Genomic DNA, 16,935 nt, shown 5'->3' with positions numbered 1-16,935 from the left:
GCATCTTCATACACAGTTGAATTGCTACTTTGTGCTTTCTCTGTTTAGGATCTTTAAATCTTCCACACAATTTTGTATGAGTCATAAGATATTTGATTATAAGAAAATTTGAATGGATTGACAGAATGTCAGATTGTGCCAAAAATAGATCTCTAAATAGGCATGCCAAACATCAGCAAAAGTTTTAGAGGATTAGAAGAACCAGCTAACTGGCAGTGAAAATGCAGCATCAAGGAGAATGAGTTGCAGTATCTTTGAAGTCAGTATAATTTTCTGTGATCTGCTGATCTTTTCTAATAGTTTCTGTACTTTAGTACAGTATATTTCAAAACCACTCATGTACAGCTCTTTATTCATTGTTTGCTTTGCAAATACACTGGATAGCAATAAGTATTTATTGCTCAGTTAGAAATCCTAGAATCTGTTTCAGATATAAATGGAGCAACTCTTCATTGCCTTTACTTCTAAATTGTAAAATGACTTTATCCTCACTGTTCAAATTATTAAGTAACACAACAACAGCAGAAAAGTTATAAGTTACTGTTGATGCAGAGCTGTCATAGCTACTGAGATAAATTTGACAAATTGTATGTACAATTGAGAAATAACAGTGGTGACACTGTTCTCTTACTAAAAGTCATGCACCAAAACATCTATTAACATTTCTTCTTCGAGACCTCAACAGTCAAATATGTTTCTTTACAAATATGTTATTTAATGAAAGATAGTATACTGAATGCAAAGTCCAACTCAACACACTTGACACTTACATTCATGCTAAAGACTATCAAAGTTTTTTAATTGTTTGTGCAAGTACCATTCGATAAAAAATTTTCTTGCTGAGTCTCACAATCAAGACTGAAATCATTGTTCATGTTTATTCCACACAGTAAGTCACAGGAATGATGATAACAATTTCAGCAAGTCAGGCATCTCTTTTGCTGGTTCCAAGGATGAAATAATCTTGAAGCAATTGTCAATGTCATTGGCATGCTTTATGATTTTGAGACATGATACGCATCCATGCGCCACTTCTTATCTTCAACATTGTTTTCACTGGATTTTCTCTGTCGTTTGAGCCAGAGGTAAGCTGTGGTGAGGCAGGAAGTGACCAGTACTGTTAACAGCAAAACAGAAACCACCAGGAAAGCAGGCATTGACATACAAATGCCATCTGAATCTGTAAATAAAATAGAAAATGTTATTTGGACTAATTTCATAATGACTTGCAAAAGCTAACATATACTGCCAGGCTTATCCTTCATCTGTTCATAGGTCAATCTCGTGTGCCAGACACTACCTATTACAGTGTAGTGTGAAGTATAGAGAATGAAGGCGATCCCAAAGGAGTCAAAGTCAGTTACATCAGCATTTACATCTACATACGTACACTGCAAGCCACCATACAGTGCATTGCAGAGGTTACCTTGTAACATCAATCTGTGCCTTCCTCTACAGTTTTTACCCTCTACAGTTCCCCATTATACCATGGAAGTTATTACCTGATGTCTTAACAGATATCCTATGATTCTGTCCCTTCTTTTTGTCAGCATCTTCCACATATTCCTTTCCTCGCTGATTCTGCAGAGAATCTCCTGATTCCTTACCTTATCAGTCCACATAATTCTTCTATAGTACCACATCTCAAATTCTTCTATTCTCTTCTGGTTTTCCTACAGCCCATGTCTCACTGCCATACAATACTGTGCTCCAAATGTACATTCTCAGAATTCCTCAGATTAAGACCTATATTTGACACTAGTAGACTTTACTTGGTCAGAAATGTCCTGTTTGCTAGTACTAGACTGCCTTTTATGTCCTCCTTGCTCGAACTGTAATGGGCTATTTTGCTGCCTAGGTCAAAGAATACCTTAACTTCATTTACTTTGTGATCACCAATTATGATGATAAGTTTCTCACTGTTCTCATTCCTGTTGCTTCTCATTACTTTTGTCTTTCTTTGGTTTAATCTCAATCCATATTCTGTATTCATTCCATTCAGTAGATCAGTAGATCCTTTAATACTTCTTCACTTTTGCTGAGGATATTAGTATCATCAGAGAATGTTATCATTAATATTTTTTCACATTGAATTTTAATTACTTTCTTGAACCTTGCATATATTTGCATAATCAGTTCTTCAATGTTCAGATTGAACAGCAGGGGCAAAAGTCTGCATCCCTGCCTTTCACCCTTTTTAATCAGAACTTCATTTGTGGTCTTCCACTCTCATTAGTCCATCTTGATTTCTGTACATATCATATGTCTCCATCGTCTCCTACAACTTACATTGTCAAATTATTTTTCTAGGTCAGAAAATATTATTAGCATGTTTTGATTTTTCTTCAGCCTTGTTTCCATTATCCGCTAAAATGTTAGAACTGCCTCTCTGGTGCTTTTACTTTTCCTAAAACCAAATTTACATCATCTAAAAAATCCTTCATTTTATTTTCCATTCTTCTGTATGTGATTTGTGTCAGCAACTTGGATGCATGACCTGCTATGCTGGTAGTGCCTTATTTGATCTTATGTCATCCAAACTCTTTAAATTCTATTCCAATACCACATCCCCCATATCTTCCCTATTTATTCCTGTTTCTTCTTCATCAGACAACTCCTTCCCCTCAAAGGGGCCTTCAGTATACTCTTTCCACCTATCCACTCTCTCCCCTGCATTTAACAGTGGGATACCTATTGTACTCTTAATGTTACCACTGTTGATTTTAATTTCACCGAAGGTTGTTTTGACTTTTCTGTGTGCTGAGTCAGACCTGACAATCATTTCTTTTTCGATTTCTTCATATTTTTCATGTATCTGATTTACCTTAGCATCCATGCACTTCCTATTTATTTCATCTGTAAGTGACTTGCATTTGTCTATTCCTGAATTTCCCTATATATATTTGTACCTCTGTCTTTCATCCCTCAGTGGAAATATTTCTTCTGTCACCCTTGGTTTCTTTGCATTTACCTTCCTTGTGCCTATGTTTTTCTATCCAACTTCTGTGATTTCCCTTTTTAGAGATGTCCATTCCTCTCCCACTGAGCTGCCTACTGAGCTATTCATTACTGCAGTACCTATGGCCCCAGAGAACTGCAAGCATATCTTTTCATTCCTTAGTATTTCCATATCCCACTTCCTAGTTCACTGATTATTCCTGATTAGTCTCTTAAACTTCAGTCTTAATTTCGTCATTATCAAACTGTGATCTGCGTCTATATCTGCTTCTGGATACACCTAACTATCCAATATCTGATATCATGTATCTAACTGGAATCTTCTCTTATCTCCCTGCCTTTTCAAAGTATACCTCCTCTTCTTGCAATTCTTGAACAGAGTATTCACTTTTACTAGCTGAAATTTATGGCAGAACTCAATTATTCTTCCTCCTTTCTCATTCCTACTACCAAGCCCATGTTCTCCCATAACCCCTTCTCCTTCTCCTTTCCCTACAACTACATTCCAATCTCCCATGACTATTACATTTTCACCTCCCTTTACATATTGAATTACCCATTCAATAACCTCATATTCTTTCTCTGTCTCTTCATATCATGCTTGTGACGATGGCCAGTAGAACTGGAGTGTTATCAGTGAGATATCGGACGCACAGCTCCACACCACCAATGACACCCCTGTTAGACAATTCAGGGCAGTTGGACAGATTGCAGAACTAGGCCTACATGTGACTTGCACTTGGCAGTTTGACATAGCTGATGTATATGATCCAATACTGGGAGAAGCAGGCAGTCAGTGCCTGGAAACACTGATAACGTACTGACAGCTGAAACAGTTACTGCTCTTCTTGATAGATAGTGGGCTCTGGATCGGAATATTCAGGATATCACCAAGAAAAATGATGAAACCATATGAGAAAGTGTTTCTATGCCCAAAGAAAACTCTGACTTAAAAGTAAAATTGTTTACACACACACACACACACACACACACACACACACACACACACACACACCACCACCACCACCACCAGCACCACCACCACAACCACCTGCACCATCAGATTCAAATGTCAGTGCAGTGTAAAACCCCAAAGTGTGCATGCTACTCCCATAAATGATACGCTCACCATTCACACACAGTCCAAGCAAACTGAACATGGAGTGATTCGCAACATGGTACAGTGAACAAATACCAGTCTGTGGCTGCCAGCCCTTTACAAAGCACAATGCCTGGCACCTGACAAACTATGCACTGCTATAAGCATCACAGATGAAATGCTTCAGACTGAGATTGTCAGACCACCAGAAAACTTATGGGCCTCACTCATTCATTTGGTATCAAAGAAAGATGGATTGCATACGATTTGTAATGACTATCATTCACTAACTGTGAGTACTGTATCTGATTGGTACCACATTCTGAACATACTGGACTTTATACACAACTTGGCTGGCACTACCAACTTTAGCAACATATGCTGCAAAACAGCATATTTTCAGGTCTCTATGGCAAGCAAAGGAGTACTTCAAACTGTAGTAATAACACCATCCAGATTGTAGAAATTTGTATTCATGCAATACATTTTAAATATCACCCCCCCCCCCCCCAAATGTGGCAACATTTTATTGACAAACTACTGTTACAATTCCCTTTCCATTTCTTGTATCTAGATGACATTTTAATTTTATCACCATTACCACAAGAACACAAGAAACATCTCAGCATTATCGCCAAAACACTCACAAAGGACAGTGTAGCGATTAATGAAGACAAAAGTCAGCTTAGGTATAAAGGAGTTACATTCCTTGGTCACTCCATCAGTGATGCTGAAATTTGTCCTATAGCAAAACGGATTAAAATATTACATTCACTCTTGCACCTAAACAACTATCAGGAATTAAGGAGATTTCTTAGAGCTATAAAATTTTATAAAATACACTAGCCTCAAGCTGTGGTGATATAGGTTTTGCTTCCTCATGCACTCATAGGATAAAATACATATGGCAAAGAATCTCTTACATGGATGATGGAGGTGCAACAGGCTTTTAATATCAAACTGTGCCTGCAACAACCTGTCATCATGGCTCGCCCTGTTCACAACATCCTTTTGTCCATTACAGCTGATGCTGGCCTCTAAAACACTTTCAGGGATGGAATATAGGCCATTTACAATTTGTGCTGACCATCAACCACTTACAGAAGCTATAAGAAACCTGGGTAACAACTGCCCTCCAAGACATTTCCAACACCTCAGCTATGCCAGCTAATTCACCACCAATGTCCAACACACCAAGGGTGCTAAAAACTTAGTGGCAACCTACTTTTCATGCATCAACACACTGTCTACAAACATTAACTATGGTGACCCTGTATCAGCTCAAGAATGAGATCCATAAGTTAGTGTGCTACTACAGGACCAATTGTCTAGCTTGAAAACTGAACACCACACCCTTCCTGGATCTGACAAACAAATCTGGTATGACATGTCATGAGGGAGAGCACACCCAATGGTTCGACTTTCAGTGTTACAACACACCTTTGACAGTCTCCACTGTTTGTCACATCCTTGAATTTGACCTTCTACCAACTTAGCTAAATATCTGGCTTATCTGGGTAAATGTGAAATGTTACTGTGGATTCAGGCTTATGAAGATTACCAGTGCTGCACAACAGATCACTATGTAAACTTGGTGCTTCAGAAGTATGATATTTCAACAGGAAAACTACAAGAAAAGTACACTTCATCCTAGAACAAAGTTCTTGTTAATTGGAGAAGTATAATCTCTGATACATTTGGAATCTCTACGTAGTACAGTGCATCAGGGAAGGTTCTGAAGTCTAGAGGCAGCAGATACATACTTTCCACAATTAACCACATTACTTGATGGGCAGAAGAAATTCCTGTAGCAGATATTACAGCAGAGGCCAGAGAAAAGGCCTTCATGCAACTTTGGATGTCACAGTTTGAATATCCAATTGCAATAACCATATACCAGAGCCACCAGTCACCAGTTTGAGTTGGAGCTGATCTCAGAGCTGTGGACTTTGCAGGATGAAACTTTGCCACTTCACCTGCCACCACCCGCAAAATAATGGGTTGATGGAGCAGTGGCACTACACATTAAGAGTGGCAGTAATGTCCCATAGGGACAAGTGAATGGAATCACTACCATGGCTATTACTGGGAGTACATTCAGACTTTAAGGATAACCTGCGCACATTGTTGGTAGAGATTTTGTATGGAGAACCACTGAAGCTGTGGGCTGAGTTTCTCAACCCAACAGAACTTCCAAACACCTTGGATTTGAATGTCACCACCACAATCACATGAAACACAAGATCTTCATTCAGATGGCCCTAGCAAACTGCAAGTTTGTAATGCTGCATGATGACACCATATGTGCGTCCCTCCAGTCATCATATTTTGGCCCCCCATAAGATCCTGTGAAGAGGAGACAACACCTTCAATATACTCTTCCACAGTAAACCTGCAACAGTCTCAGTGCACAACTGAAACCTTCCTGGATCTCACATGATTCTGCCAACACCCACGACACTCACCACTCACATCACACAATTAACTGCAGACAACACAGAGCTACAAATCAGTACACCTCGCTGTCCAGTGCCACTGCCAGTGACACCTTGGCCTGAGTCTTCTTCTCCAATTTTCTGACATCCCCACCAAAATACATCATTCCACATTCTTGTTAAGGCTGCACCCACCAACTACCACTTTGCCTCACTGACTACATCAACTAAATGAAGATGCTACACCTCCTTCCCTGGTGCACTGTACTACATAGAGATTATACTTCTTGAATTAACAAGAACTTTGTTCTAGGATGAAGTGTACTTTTCTTGTCTGATTTTCTATTGTATACTGATTTCCATGTTTGTTACACACATTTAATCAAAGTGTAATAGTGTGATTATTACTAGAACATTATTCAATGTGCTTCCCAAGTGGATATCTTACAAGATAATTAAATAGGAAAATAAAATAAATAGTGTAAGGGAATTACAGTGGTTGTAAATGGAGAATTGATAATCAGATTAAGTAATGGTAATTAAGATTAAAGTAGATATAGCTGTTCTAACTACTACATACATAATGAGGTCAGCATATACTGTATTTGAGAGTTTGCTGTTTTATGGTACTCTTTACAATTGAAAGTTTTTTATCTACCTTTACTGATATTTAGAACTCACTACATTTATCTGAAAGAATGTAGATAAATAATCAGAAAATTAAAATGTTTTACAAAATCAAACAATGGGAAATCCAGTAAAACACAAAATTGATAAGAAATAACTGTAAAGAGTACAAAAAAAATAATTTATTGAGTGTTTATCTGTGAATACTGGGGTAAATTTTAATAAGTATCTTAAATATACTTACATGAACCAATATTTATAACTGTTGAACGAGAGCCAGTAAGAGCATCCAAGTCATCAATGTCTTCAGGGGCAATCACCCTGAATGAACGAAAAACCTTGAGTGGCTCCCCATCTGTAGAATTGTCAGTCCATAGGTCTCGCCTTCTACGAGATATGGGGTTTAGACTCTGGGAAAAATTTCAAATTATCAACTTTTCCATCATTTGTTATTGAATTTTAAATAGATATCTCATCACTTTTAATGTAGTAATATACTTATTAAAGGAACAGTCTTACAGTTGTTTCTGACATACTTTACCAACATCCAAAATAGCACACAAATGTTCCTGAAAGTAAGTTCTACAAATACTTTTTGCATGGCTGTAGTTTTCAAATGAGGTTCTGTACAGTAGTCATGTTTCCTTGTGCACTTACATTGTGTGTAAGTGGCATGTAATGAAAACAGAACTGAAATGCTAGAAACTGAATTACAGATATTTGAAGTTTATGGTTGGTATATCAAAGTGTATTGTTCAGTTTGTACATCAGCAGTCTTGAAACATGAAAACATGGAAGGAATTAGACAACTTTAAAAGAAATTAATCTCATCTGATAAACAAAAATTGTTGTATAGGCTTATATCTTAAAATACGGTATTTGAAGGCAAAAATTTGGGCATGACTACAAAAATACATCACTGCTTTGAAATAATACTAAACAATTATATTTTTACTATAGATCTGAGGATCTTTCAGAATGGCTTCATTTTCTCCTTATACTTCTGTTCTCATCAGCTGTCTAACAGTGAGCACTGTCATTTCCTTTACCGCTCCAGTTGTACTTGGTGCATACCCTGCTTGGGGAGAATGGCAGTTTTGTACCCTTCTATTTTTACCATTACAAGTTATATGTAGAAGAAAACAATAATTTGTTTGAATCTTCTAGAAACGTACAATCTCAAAATTTTAACAGTAAACTCTGTTGTGATTCACATTCCTCACCAATAGTACCTGTCTCTGGAATTTGATGATTATCTCCAAGAAGTGCTTACAAAATGAAACCACAATGAAAGTGTTGCTTCTCTTTTGTTATCTCCTCTATTAATCTTACTAGGTAAGTGTCCCAGACTGAGGGGTGTTTCTCAAGTGTCAGTCAAATAAGAGTTTTACTACATTAATTGCATTTTATGTGACTGCTTACCAAACATGACAACAATATTAAAGAGAAAAACACTTCCTAATGTTCTGCAGACTTATCTTTAGTTGGTCATGACCAGCTTTTGGCTTCTCATGCCATCTTCAGGTGAGAACTGAATGTCGCAAAGACAGATAAACTTGATGTGCAACTTACACAGATATTATTTTTACAGAAGATATAAAAATGACAAATTGTTTGTGTAGGAAAATACTATAATAATTACATTAACTAAAAAAGGGGGAGTAAACAAAGTTTATGTGGAGGTAACAAATTACAAGAAATAAAATGAATTTACAGTTTGAATCCAATATTTGTAACGAAAATTTAACAAGGGGGAAATGGAAACTGAGCTTCAGCATTCAACACTAGGCTGAATTCTGTGTTTATTGATTTCCATTGTTTCCAATAAGGTTATCTTCCTGCTTTTTTTCTTTCTTTTTTTTTCTTTTTGGAATGGAAAACCACATTTTACATCATATGGTTTGTTTTCTGCTACAAGATGATCAGCAAAGGTCAAATCTTTCTTCCTTAATTGCCAGCTTCTCTCATGTTCATGTAGCCTGACTGACCAATATACCATCTTTGACACTGCTTCCAAGTGATTTAATTTGTGGCACTCTGTGCCAAGGGTTGCATTTTGTCTTTACTAGTGAATAAAAATTTTGATATGTTGCTGGTATTATAAAATGCAGATCTGTTGTTACAATACTAACTTTTTTGCTAGGTTGTCTGAAATGCTGTCAAAATATGTAATTTTGCTTCTGGTTGTGAAATTATCAAGTGATAGCTGTCAGCCAGCATACAGGAGTGGTGTAATTTTATTCATTTTCCTTTTTGATAGAATATTGTCAATCAGGGCAGAGCTATAGCCATTGCTAGTAGCAATTTGTTTGATGGTTTGTAGTTCTGTTTGAAAGGCTGATATGGATAAGGGAACAGACATAAGGCAATGTCCTGCTGAACAGAAAGCTTCATGTTTGTACTTGTGTGGAAGCTTTGAGCTTGCACGGATTACTGTATCAGTAGCTATGTTTTTTTCTGTAAAGGCTAAATACATTTCTTCTAGTAATATCTGTATTAAGGTCCAAGAAATTTATAAAAGAGCCTCCCAGTTACATTGTAAGCTGAATTTTCTTATGCTGTGAGTTTAGCTGCTGCAGTAATATATCTAACTGTCCAGTGATACCAATCCATAAACACAACACATCATTGTCATATCTGAACCAGTACTTAATTTTACAAATCAGTGGTTCTTTCTGTAAGAAATTTTGTTCAAAACTGTTATGAACATTTTGGATAGTATAGTAATAAGTCACAGCTGCAAAATACTAACACGAATTCTTTACAGGCGATTGGAAAAACTAGTAGAAGCCGGGGAAGATCAGTTTGGATTCCATAGAAATAGCGGAACACGTGAGGCAATACTGACTCTACGACTTATGTTAGAAGCTAGATTAAGGAAGGGCAAACCTACGTTTCTAGCATTTGTAGACTTAGAGAAAGCTTTTGACAATGTTGACAGGAATTCTCTCTGTCAAATTCTGAAGGTGGCAGGGGTAAAATACAGGGAGTGAAAAGCTATTTACAATTTGTACAGAAACCAGATTGCAGTTATAAGAGTTGAGGGACATGAAAGGGAAGCAGTGGTTGAGAAGGGAGTGAGACAGGGTTGTAGCCTATCCCCGATGTTATTCAATCTGTATATTGAGCAAGCAGTGAAGGAAACAAAAGAAAAATTCGGAGTAGGAATTAAAATCCGTGGAGAAGAAATAAAAATTTTGAGGTTCGCTGATGACATTGTAATTCTGTCAGAGACAGCAATGGACTTGGAAGAGCAGTTGAACGGAATGGATAGTGTCTTGAAAGGAAGATATAAGATGAACATCAACCAAAGCAAAACGAGGATAATGAAATGCAGTCGAATTAAGTCGGGTGATGTCGAGGGAACTAGATTAGGAAATGAGACACTTAAAGTAGTAAAGGAGTTTTGCTGTTTGGGGAGCAAAATAACTGATGATGGTCGAAGTAGAGAGGATATAAAATGTAGGCTGGCAATGGCAAGGAAAGCATTTCTGAAGAAGAGAAATTTGTTAACATCGAGTATAGATTTAAATGTCAGGAAGTCGTTTCTGAAAAAGTATTTGTATGGAGTGTAGCCATGTATGGAAGTGAAACATGGACGATAAATATTTTGGACAAGAAGAGAATAGAAGCTTTCGAAATGTGGTGCTACAGAAGAATGCTGAAGGTTAAATGAGTAGATCACATAACTAATGAGGAAGTGTTGAATAGGATTGGGGAGAAGAGAAGTTTGTATCACAGCGTGACTAGAAGAAGGGATCGGTTGGTAGGACATGTTCTGAGGCATCAAGGGATCACCAGTTTAGTATTGGAGGGCAGTGTGAAGGGTAAAAATCGTAGGGGGAGACCAAGAGACGAATACACTAAGCAGATTCAGAAGGATGTAGTTTGCAGTAGATACTGAGAGATGAAGAGGCTTGCACAGGATAGAGTAGTATGGAGAGCTGCATCAAACCAGTCTCTGGACTGAAGACCACAACACCAACAGTATTAATAGGTGAACCGATGGGTAGGCCATCACACTGATTATAATACTTGTTTTGAAACTGGAAGTTATTCTGTTTTGCATGTATTTGAGTAGCATAAATTATGTCATGTAATTCAAGAGGATTCACTTTTGATTTGTCCAAAAGAGCTGTTAATATGTTTCTGGATTCATCAGTAGGAGCATTTGTAAATAAGCGAGTGGCATCAAATGATACTATTTAGAACTGGGTGAGATTTTCATATCTTTAATTTGGTCAACAAGAACCATAGAATTTTTGATACTAAACTTAGGTGTACAGCTAGTTTCCCTTTTAATGACATGATCAAGCTCTTTTGTTAGTAGGTAACATGGAGCAGAAAAGGATGACATTACTGACCATATTGGAACAATATCTTTAGCTTATTTTATTTTATCAGCTATGTCCTTTATAAGTGGACTACACAATTCATGAAGATTCTTCCAGTGACTCTCATTCTGGTATCTGTATTTTGTATTATTAGTTTATAAGGTCATCCCACATACATATCCTTAGGTATTTTCACTGTTTCCAGTGAATATTCAGCAATTGTATAATCAATAATAATGGGTATTTCTGTTTGTTTATGTTCAATGCATTACATCTGCTTGTGTTGGAGATCAACTGCCAATCCCTGCACCAAACGTTGATCTTCTGCAGGTCTTTCTGCATTTTGCCACAAGTTTCTAGTGTTGCTTCACTATACAAGTCCTATACAAATCATCGATGCTGATTCAAATTTCATCTTCGATTGATGACCAATTTATAATCAATCTTAAAACATCAATGCTTTTAACCTTTGAACTGTTGTTCTGGCTGACTGAGACAACCAGAGTTAATTGTTTTGCTCCTAATTGTAATTACTCATTGTTGAACTGTTGGCAGTTCCATCTGTCTTCAAGCTGGACCTCTGTTAGTCATCTTTATTGCTGCTGGAGTTGTAGTGAGAAGTCGTTGGCAATAATTGCTGCTTATTTTTGTCTGTGCTCTGTTTGCTGTACAGAGTCAACCATGCAACTGATAATGTAAGTAAAATTTTTTATATTTATTATTTATACCATAATTTTTATAGGTTAAAATCTTTCATTATCAAATAAGTTTCATTTTTGTTTGTACTTTTAGGGTTCATTTCAGAAAAGGGTTGTCAGAGGAGTAATTTGAAAAAGCTACTAAATGACAATTTCAATGACAGAAGCATTCTGCATTTGACCGGTCCAATTCGCAATAGTGAATCAGGATCCTTTAAAGGGAAATGAACATGCACATCTTGAAGAGCAGGAAAAGCAATGTTATGGAGAAGAAGATATTGATGGTGATGATTTTGATTTTATCTGTGGCTCTTTTGTTGGCAAAGATAATAAAACTAAGTGGTCCAAGGAAAGTGTTATCACCAAAACAGCAAAAATGTCCTAAAAACTATAGTAAAAATCCTTCCTGTTCTAAGAGGTCTGCTAAGGATATTACTGAGGAAGTGACAGTGTTCAATATGATTACTGATGAGGATATGATTGATTTACTGAGTGTTGTGGTGTGCTAAGTAATGACTGATACGATTGTCAATTAATAATACAACATTTTCTATTGTTTTACATATTTTAACCATATTTGACCAGGTATTTGTATTTTTTTGCAGGTCCAGTTTGATTGAAGGCCAACATCTTGTGTGACATCATTGTGATCCAGGTCATCATGCTAATGACTGAACGAAGAGCGTATCTTGTGGAGCATGTGTTCCACAATGGGGACAAGTTTACCTCACCGTAGAGGTGTATTTGCAGCAAAGTTCCAAGAAGTGAAGATGCCTAACTGCAATGCTGTACAGAAACTCATCACCGAGTTTCGAATGACCAGAAGCACACATAATGCTCCAAAATCAGGCAGACCATCCACATCCAAAGAGAAGGTGGTGGAGGTGCAAGACATGATTCGGCAAAGTCCAAAGAAAGCAGTCAGACTACAGCTCGGTAGGCCCACATGTTCATGAATTCAACTCACAAGATTCTCCAGAAGCTACTATCCATGTATCCACATAAAATGTCAGCCGTGCATGAACAGAGAGACTCTGATCACCCTGTGTGTGTGATCTTTTGCAACTGGTTTCTGTCCTTCCTGCAGGACAATGATGAGGGTGTTCTTGACACAAGTTTTTCATGTAGGAGGCATGGTTCCATCTCTCTGATTATGTGAATAGCCAGAATAGTCATGTGTGAACTTCGGAGGATCTGCATGAGTTTAAAATGTCCCCAGTACAAGATCAAAAGGTTGGTGCTTTTTTCTCCATGACTTGTATTCACGTCATTGGGCCAATCTTCTTCCAGGACACCATAAATGCAGAACAGTACAGCACCTGCATTCTGGAGCCCTTCATAGGTGAACTGAATGAGGACAAAATTGAGGAAGCCTGGTTCCAACAGGATTTAATGACTGCACATACTGCCCACAAGGTAATGAACTTTTAAAGAACATCTTCAGTGACTGCATAATCTCTTGAGGACTCTGGCCTCTGCATTCACCTAACTTGGCTTCACTGGATTACTTTCTATGGGTTATGTTGAAGGGAAAGACTCCCAGTGTTCTGCGCAATGTCGTCATGAACAGGCAGAAATGTGTGCAGTCTTCAAGTTCAAGGGTATCACTTCCAGCATCTCTAATGCAAGGGAAATCCCAAAAGTAAGGTCTCCTATTTTTTTATAAGTACATCGACCTGTTTATTTCTACAATGGTTTACATCAGTTTACAGCTTGAACATTTAGCTATTTTTCAACGTAATCACCATTTCTGTCAATGCATTTTTGTAGAGGCTGTGGCAGTTTTTGTATGCCCATGTCATACCAGCTTGCCACCATGCTGTTCACAAAGTTATGAACTTCTTTAAAATCAGAATGAAGAGAGTTCAAAAGATAAAAGGCAAAAGGTATGATATCTGCAAACTGAAAGCATCTTCCTTAAGAGAAAATGCAGGATTCCATCTTAATAATGAACTAAAGTCTCTATTAGGTAACTTGTGCACTAAAGAGAGCATTAAAAAGATAAAATCTATAGTGGTATCAGTTAAAGAAGAACATCTAAAATCCAATGTCACCAAAAAGAAGTAATGGATGACTGAAGAGATTCTTAAAATGATGGACAGAAGAAGGAAAGTGAAAAGTAATCCTGACGAATATAAGAATATAAACAAGGAGATCTGTAAACTGATACAAGAAGCCAAGGAAAGAGAAATACAGGAACAGTGCAATGAAATAGTGAAATCACAATTGAAGCATGATAGTTTCAATATTCATAAAAAAGTCAGGGCAGTGACAGGAAATTACAGAAAAAGGACAAAAACAGGTTCATGAATAATGAAGGAAAAATAATAGTTGGACAAGATGAGCTTAAAGAACCATGGAAAGCATACATATAACAATTCTTTTATGACAACCAGAGGTTCATCCAATATATTGCGAAACTGAATGAAAGATGGTAAATCACCTGGTCCCGACAGTGCGAATGCCAAAATTCTCAAGCTCCTCTGTGAGGATAATTCAAATTGGTTGACTGTAATATTCAATGTCATCTATGAGTCTGGTAACATCCCACGGGAATGGTTTAAATCCAAATTTATTACATTGCCCAAACAGCCCAGAGCTAAGACTTGTGGTGAATATGGGACCATCAGCTTCATGAGTCACCAGTTAATGATCTTTCTGAGGATCATTCACCAAAGAATCTACAAGATCTGTGAAGAACAAATTTCTTCTATGCAGTTCAGTTTCAGAAATGCATTTGGCATGTGCGAAGCATTATTTAGTATCCAGGTACTATTTCAAAGGTGCAGAGATTTGAATTGCAACATTTATGCCTGCTTTATTGATTATCAGAAGGCTTTTGACAGAGTAAAACACCAGAAGATTGTTGACATTTTAAGAAACATTGGTTTGGATGATAAAGACCTACGTATAACTGTGAACCTATATTGGAACCAGTCAGCTTCTGTGACGCTGGACAGAGAAAATACAGAAGAGATAGACATTCTATGAGGTGTAAGGCAGGGTTGCATATTATCCCCACTGATTTTCAACATCTATTCAGAGCACATCTTTAAAGAACCTCTTGATGAAGTAGAGATGGGAGTGCTCTTAAATGGAAAATGTATCAACAACATCCAATATGCTGATGACACAGTAATATTTCCTGACAGTGAGGATAGTTTGCAGTACCTTGTCAATAGACTTGCACTAAAAAGCTCTGAATATGTTCTGCATGTCTGCCCTCAAACCGAGTCAGGTGGCACAGTGGTTACCACACTGGACTCACATTCGGGAGGCCAATGGTTGAATCATTGCGTCCGGCCATTCTGATTTAGGTTTTCCATCATTTCCCTAAATCACTACAGGCAAATGCCAGGATGGTTCCTTCAAAAGGGCATGGCCGACTTCCTTCCCCATCCTTCCCTGATCCGATGACGTTGTTGTTTGGTTTCATTCCCCAAACAATCCAACTCAACCCTCAAAAAATGAAAACAATGATAATCAGTAAAAACAGAGTCCCTGCATGTCAAATTAAGATAGGCCAAAATCACATAGGGGAAGTACATAAACACACATACTTTGGCACTACAATAAATGACCAGTGGGATCTTTCTGATGAGGTGAGAACTCGAGTTGGAAAAGCCAGGGCTGTCTTCAATAAGATGAGTAAACTTTTCAGGAATCATGTCTTAGGAATGATGACAAAGATTAGACTTCTACACTGCTATGTACTTTCCACCCTCTTCTATGGTGTTGGGTAAGTGGCTGGAGGTGTTTGAGATGTGGCTGTACAGGAGAATATTAAGAATACCATGGACAGCGCACTTCACAAATTTCAAGGTTCTGTGAAGAATGAAGAAAGAGAAAGAAGTACTGGTCACTCTGCAAGCAAGAAAGATCCAGTACCTGGGACACATCATGTAGAACAACAAAAGATACCATCTCTCCCAGACCATCCTGCAAAGAAAAATACCATGGAAGAGAAGCAGTGGCCGGAGAAGAATATCCTGACTTAAGAACATCTGAACATTGACATCTAAAACATCTACAGAGCTATTTAGGGCTGCAAGTGACAGGAAAAGCACTGCCAAGATGGTTGCCAACATCTGGAATGGGTAGGAACCAGAAGAAGAAGAGAAGAATACAACACATTAGTGCTGGAGAAGTAATCTACATTGCAAAATAAATGTAGGCCAAGTGTGAAGTGAGATTATTAGGTGTGTTAGAAATTTGTTGTAAAATAAAAGAGTATGAGATTTTTACTAAATCTGTAGCTCCCTTTTAAGAACAAATAAAGTACAAACATTAAACTATATACATATAATGGAAGGAAACATTCCACGTGGGAAAAATTATATATAAAAACAAAGATGAGGTGACTTACTGAACGAAAGCGCTGGCAGGTCAATAGACACACAAACAAACACAAACATACACACAAAATTCAAGCTTTCGCAACAAACTGTTGCCTCATCAGGAAAGAGGGAAGGAGAGGGGAAGACGAAAGGAAGTGGGTTTTAAGGGAGAGGGTAAGGAGTCATTCCAATCCCGGGAGCGGAAAGACTTACCTTAGGGGGAAAAAAGGACAGGTATACACTCGCACACACGCACATATCCATCCACACATACAGACACAAGCAGACATATTTAAACTTTAAATTTAAACTTTAAATATGTCTGCTTGTGTCTGTATGTGTGGATGGATATGTGCGTGTGTGCGAGTGTATACCTGTCCTTTTTTCCCCCTAAGGTAAGTCTTTCCGCTCCCGGGATTGGAATGACTCCTTACCCTCTCCCTTAAA

General features: G+C 37.6%; 1 protein-coding gene across 1 annotated transcript in view; it reads right to left on the bottom strand.

Annotated features, from left to right (window-relative positions):
• Nucleotides 1–816: 816 nt before the first annotated feature.
• The window catches only part of LOC126195075 (uncharacterized), a 173,543-nt gene continuing 157,424 nt past the window's right edge, over nt 817–16,935 (bottom strand). Inside the window, exons 11-12 of the mRNA XM_049933532.1 lie at nt 7,364–7,529; nt 817–1,180 (exon numbers count right to left, since the gene is read on the bottom strand). Of these exons, the coding sequence (XP_049789489.1) occupies nt 996–1,180; nt 7,364–7,529 (351 nt within the window). The 3' untranslated portion in view covers nt 817–995. The remainder of the gene's footprint in view (nt 1,181–7,363; nt 7,530–16,935) is intronic.

The sequence above is a fragment of the Schistocerca nitens genome, chromosome 7 (assembly GCF_023898315.1).
Source record: "Schistocerca nitens isolate TAMUIC-IGC-003100 chromosome 7, iqSchNite1.1, whole genome shotgun sequence".
Taxonomy (NCBI): domain Eukaryota; kingdom Metazoa; phylum Arthropoda; class Insecta; order Orthoptera; family Acrididae; genus Schistocerca; species Schistocerca nitens.
The sequence above is the reverse complement of the archived record's forward strand: the minus strand, read 5'-3'. Positions and strand labels throughout refer to the sequence as shown.